General features: G+C 49.5%; 1 protein-coding gene and 1 long non-coding RNA gene across 2 annotated transcripts; one reads left to right on the plus strand and one right to left on the minus strand.

The window, feature by feature from the left end:
* Positions 1 to 11: 11 nt before the first annotated feature.
* On the minus strand, positions 12 to 1,102 carry LOC120596225 (uncharacterized). Its single transcript, XR_005651112.1, has 2 exons — positions 654 to 1,102; positions 12 to 476 (listed from the first exon to the last, which is right to left on the minus strand). It is a non-coding gene; the product is annotated as an uncharacterized LOC120596225 (long non-coding RNA).
* An 88-nt stretch (positions 1,103 to 1,190) lies between these two features.
* HMGN2 (high mobility group nucleosomal binding domain 2) lies at positions 1,191 to 5,183 on the plus strand. Its single transcript, XM_039854694.1, has 6 exons — positions 1,191 to 1,396; positions 2,373 to 2,417; positions 2,629 to 2,658; positions 3,013 to 3,063; positions 3,524 to 3,619; positions 4,339 to 5,183. Exons 1-6 carry the CDS (start codon positions 1,382 to 1,384, stop codon positions 4,372 to 4,374), a joined length of 273 nt encoding a protein of 90 aa, XP_039710628.1. The 5' UTR covers positions 1,191 to 1,381; the 3' UTR covers positions 4,375 to 5,183.
* The last annotated feature ends 298 nt before the right edge of the window (positions 5,184 to 5,481 follow it).

Below are 5,481 nucleotides of genomic sequence, written 5' to 3' on the forward strand. Positions count from 1 at the left end.
CTAAGACTCCACAAGAATAGATATCATGTTTTTGTGTTTTCCTGGGTGTCAAATAGGAATTTATTTTCTTCGATGTAAAACTTCCTCCTAACTGTATGATGAAAGAACACTTGTTTTGTCACTGCAGTTGTCTACTCTCCCTGTGGGGCACCTGGCTACCTCCAGGATGCCTAGCTTCGGGGCTTGTGGGATGGGGGAGCCACTGGAAGAGCCCTTTTGCCATCACAACACCTGTTCCTCTACTTGTTTCCTAATCCCCGGACTTTCCTCCACCCTCCTTTCCCTCGCGCAAGTGAGAGGAAGCCAGCCTGCCAGTGTGGAAGGAGGGATTTCGCCAGCTGCGTTTGCAGCGCCCAGGCTTGGTGGCCGCGTCGTGGGGGCAGCTGAGCTTGATGTCTCTGAAGCGGGTGGAGCATAGGGGAAGGGGAGTGCTGGTAGGTCTTCTTGGCTGCCGCTCTTCATTCTGTGCCAGGATCCTGAAATCCGGGAATAGAGACCTCAGGGAAGCCACCCGACAGGTTTTGGCGGGGGGCTTCATTGACATTTGGGGAGGCGGCTGAGCAACGGGTGCTGAAAGGACAGCTCCTACCTGCCCCACTGCACCCGAAAGTAACCTCTGCGTGTAAAGTCTCCCCCTCAAACCCCCACCCCACCTCGAGTGGATCGCCTTCCAGGTGAGGTGCACGAAAAGCTGCTTCAGAGTGGCACCTTGGAACGATGCACGTCCGGCTGCGCCAAGCTGGCTTCCCCGCTCTTTCCCACTTCAGCGTCAGCCTTGGCCCTGGGAACTGCAGCCTGTGCCTCCAAGCGGCACGCTTTCTCCCGCCTCCGGCAGAGAAGGGCGGTGTGGCTAGGCCTTGCAAACCCTTCTTCTGGGGCCCCCAGCGGGAACAGGAAGGAAAGCGGCCGAGATGGGCCCTAAGTGTCGCACGGCTTGGAGAAGTGGGTAGCTTGGTTGCATAAGGTAGAAGGAACTTGGTAGTTTGCAAAAGCTAGCTCTTGGCGGTAGCCGAAACCCAAAGCCAGCCGACTCGCACACCCCCCTCATTTATCAGCTTCAACCCGCGCCTCCCTCGCTGCGCCCCCACCCCCCGCAAGGCGCGCCGCCGTCTCGCGCGCCCCCCCACACCCCCCTCCTCACTCCCTCCAGAGGAGGTGAGTTTAAACCCCGCCCACGTGACCCCAGCTGGGCCAATAAGCGGCGGCGGGAGGTGAAATCCGGTTCTAACCGGTCCGGGGCTCCCAGCGCTATAAAAACTTTATAAACCCCCCGGAGCCCGAGCAGTGTGAAGAAGAGGCGAGAACGACCCCCGGACCGACCGAAGCCCGCGCGCCGCTGCATCCCCGTGTCCAGCGCCTACGTCCCACTGCCGTCGCCATCATGCCCAAGAGAAAGGTACGTGGCGCGAGGGCCCCAGGCGCTGGGCCGCCACCACCGCTGTTGCCGCCACCGCCGCCTCCTAAGCTCTGGGACACGAGAATCGGCTCCAGGCTGGAGCAGGCTCAGCCTTCCGGCGCGGATACTCGAGACAGTATCTGGCGGCCCTGGGCTAACCCTGCGCGGTTCAGCTGCCCGCGGGCGCCAGAGGCCATATTGGAGGAGCGGCGGCCGCGGCGGGAGGAGCCATGTTGGTGGCTGTTTACCCCGCTCCCCTCGGGCTCGACGTGCCCGCCCCGCGCCCCCTCCCCCATCTGCAGCCCCCCCCATCCCTCTCCTCCCCGCGGGCGGGCAATTCAAACCCGAAAGGGCGGGAAGGCGGCGCTTGGGGTTGGCGGGCGGGGGAACGCACTGCCGCCAAAAAACCGCCGCCGTGAGGGGGCGGCGCCCGTCTCCCTTGGGGCGGGGTTTCGCCGTGTGCCCCGCCTCCGCCCCCGGCCCCCGCGCACAAGACTCGCACCGGTGCGCGACGCTGCCGCCTACGGTTTCCCCGGGCTGCGCGCGCTTCCCGTCTCCCGCCCTCGACGGCTGCCATGGTAACGGCGCTTGGGCCCCGCCTCCGGAGGGGTTTGTTTGCACCAGCTGCAGCTGTTGCCTCTGCCTGGCGCCGCGGATGCGGGCTGCCCTGCTCCCGGCTCCTCGCCCCAGCTTAGCGCGCACTTCTGGGGCCGCTCTGTTGACACTCCCGGCGGGTTGGGGCTCTGACACCCGCCCTCCTTGCGTGGCGCTTACACAAATGAGCACTTACACACCTTTCTCAGCGCTTGGGGTATTTGCATAGGAGCTGGGGTTGCTAAATACTAACGATTTGTATGTTCTAGAGAAGTTGTGCTCCTGACTTCCCTTCGGTTGTTTTCCTTAGGACTCTTAAGCTTAGTGAATCATTAAATATTGTTTCGGAAGCTGCGGATTTCTTAGTTTTTGTTTCTTATAGGCTGAAGGGGATGCTAAAGGAGATAAAGCCAAGGTGAAGGACGAAGTAAGTCTTGTTTATTTTTTTTTGTGTAGTCTTATAGAGTTTTGGGCTGTTTGGTGGTAATTAGCCAGCCATACCCTCTAGTCCCGAATTTGCCTATTAACTTTCAACTCTCTTCACTTCCTATAGCCTAGAACAGATTGGCACCAAAACTTTGTTTTGTTTAAGTGGTTAAACTATTCTATTTTTCTAACTTTCTCTTTTTTTAAAATAGCCACAGAGAAGATCAGCAAGGCTATCTGCTGTAAGTATCTGCTTTTAAATTTTCACATTTATTCCTGAAATTAAAAAGCATTGAAAAACAGTCTCCTCTGCCTCCCATAAACTATGGTCAGCCACTGGTTTTAATGAGCTTCCCCACTGTGGACTCGCCCATTTGAGATTTGTTGGTTCTGAAATTCTGGTAGGTTATAGCTAAAGGAGAACACTTTAGAGTGTTATGTGAGTGAGTTTCTGAAGATAGGAAGTTCTAATGGGAAGTCAGCCACAAAATCTTTATAAAGTAGGAAAAACTTATATGCCAGTGGTACTTCGGTTGGTGGGTTGTTTTCATTGGTCCATCGTGCTAATGTTTTCTTCCCTTCTCTCTCTCAAATAGAAACCTGCTCCTCCAAAGCCAGAACCCAAGCCTAAAAAGGCCCCTGCAAAGGTGAGTGGGACTGGGAAACAAGATATTTCTAGTTATAATAATGTCCTAATTGGTCATTTCCACAAAGTTAGGACTCTCCTTCAGTATCTTTAATTCAATATAGTGGTGACTCCATTAATGGATATTCTAAATTGTTTTGATAGCTTGCCTTATCCCTGAGATTTTTATACTGGTTTCTCAACTCTCAGTTTACAGAAAACTGCACGTGGTTATTAAACACCCAAGTTTTAAGCTCTTATTCTCCCATTATTTACACTTATGAAAACTTTGTATACTGATGAACACAGTGAATTATAGATAATTTGGCCTAGTTCTGATCAGTTGTTCTATCAGTGGGGGAGGGTGTTTATAGTTTGTGTTTTATCTTTGATAAAATCCTTCCTTGTGCAGAACTTTGTAGACCATACCCTGGTAATAGGAAATTAGGAGAAACAACTTTTTTTTCCTTCCTTCTTTTTAGAAGGGAGAGAAGGTACCCAAAGGGAAAAAGGGGAAAGCCGATGCTGGCAAGGATGGGAATAACCCTGCAGAAAATGGAGATGCCAAAACAGACCAGGTACGGCTGCTATCACTTTTTGTGAAGTGTGCTCATTTGGTCATGTACTGAATGCAAAAGGTCTTACTGCCTTTTTCCTGTATGTACCCTCCCAAGTGTGCCTTTCAGTCCAGAGTTTGCTTGTGGTTTTCCTATTAGCTTAAATCAAGGCTTCTTAATGTGTCTGCTATCGATAAAGGGTACTGTGGTGTTGATCTTTATCCTGTGTTTAGCTGTCACACTCACACTATGCCATAGAGTTTTCAAAGTGGAAATAACTTCAGATCTTCTAATGCTGATGTGTCCTCTTCCTCTATTTTACAATAAGGTTGGGGTAGTGGGAGTGATTTAGCAAGTTAACCACCAAGTCATTTTCAAAAGAAATACTGTATCTCAGTGTCAAAGTACCTAAAACCTGAAATTTGGCTTGAGAGCAAAGTAATGTTATAGATAGTGGTCCCCAACCCCTGGGCCAGTACCAGTCCACAGCCTGTTAGGAATGAGGCCTCACAGCAGGAGGTGAGCAGCTGGCCAGCGAGCAAAGCTTCATCTGTAGTTGAAGCCGCACCCCAGCACTAACATCACCACCTCAGATCCACTTCAGATCATCAGGCATTAGATTCCTCATAGCACTTGATCCCTGGTGCCAAAATGGTTGGGGACTGCTGTTGGATGGAACATGAATGAATGAAGGTAGTTTTAAAAATCTACTCATACTAATCTGTCTGTTTTTTTCTTAGGCACAGAAAGCTGAAGGTGCTGGAGATGCCAAGTGAAGTGTGTGCATTTTTGATAACTGTGTACTTCTGGTGACTGTACAGTTTGAAATACTATTTTTTATCAAGTTTTATAAAAATGCAGAATTTTGTTTTACTTTTTTTTTTAAGCTATGTTGTTAGCACACAACACTTCATTGTTTTGGGGGGAAGGACATATTACTAAGAAAGTCTCCAAAGCTGGATTGATGTGGGGGAAAACACCTTTCCCTTCTAGTTTTGAGAGATTTCCTCTTGGTTCCTGGGAGGAGGGATCCCTTGATGTTGACACATATTAGCCACCTTGGTACAAACACTTTGTGGTGTGGAGAAACTCAAATTCATTTTTATGTCCTTTTCTCTCTCTCCACCTTAAGCATTGACTTGACTTCCTTAAACTCAAACCTGTTGGAACCTGACCCAAAAAAAATTGGTTACTGGTATGTCAGGCAATCCAAACTTTGTAGTGTCGCCATTGAGATGGCATCCCTCAAAAGAGCGCAGTTCCTTTTTAGATTGTGGATCTACAGATTGATGATTCTGCCATTTTCATTTCATTTCCCGAAAGTCAGGGTCGGCTTGTGAAAAGTTGTTAAACAACATGCTTAATGTGAAATGTCAACCCTCACTCTAAACTTTCCCTGTTCAGAGCATCAAATGAAGACTTCATGGGGTTTTATAGTGGCTTTCTGATTTTGGTAGTCCATTGAAGAAGGGAGTTTGAAAGTTGTTGTATACTGTTAATGATTGTCTGCCCATGTCCTGCCTGAAATACCATGATTGTTTATGAAAAGTATCTTTAATAAAGCTGGATACAGTTTGGCTTGGAATGCTGCCTCCAATCTTTTCCCAGGAGTGGGGGTGCCTAGTTTCTCCAGGTTTTCTAGGGACAGGATATATTCTGGTGTGAAGTGTAGAGGTTTTGTGAATAGTCAATCTATTAGTAGTCCTGTCCTCTTAACAAACATTGCTAGGTGGAGTTAGGAAAGATCCTAGGAGTAAGTAGGCTAGTGATGAGAAGCTGGGAGCAGAGAGGTGGTTTCTTGGTTGAGCAGCATGATCTGCAGTGTACTTTTTTAATGCAGATTTTTGGCATATCTTAAGGTTTTGACCTGGTAGCTTACAGCA

This window comes from Pteropus medius, unplaced genomic scaffold, assembly GCF_902729225.1.
Source record: "Pteropus medius unplaced genomic scaffold, Ma_sr-lr_union100, whole genome shotgun sequence".
Lineage (NCBI taxonomy): Eukaryota > Metazoa > Chordata > Mammalia > Chiroptera > Pteropodidae > Pteropus > Pteropus medius.

What these genes read in the sequence shown, in the direction of transcription:
- HMGN2 (XM_039854694.1), top strand. An exon ending in CTAAAAAGGCCCCTGCAAAG is followed by an intron (nt 3,064 to 3,523) that starts GTGAGTGGGACT and finishes CCTTCTTTTTAG; the next exon opens with AAGGGAGAGAAGGTACCCAA. An exon ending in GAGATGCCAAAACAGACCAG is followed by an intron (nt 3,620 to 4,338) that starts GTACGGCTGCTA and finishes TTTTTTTCTTAG; the next exon opens with GCACAGAAAGCTGAAGGTGC.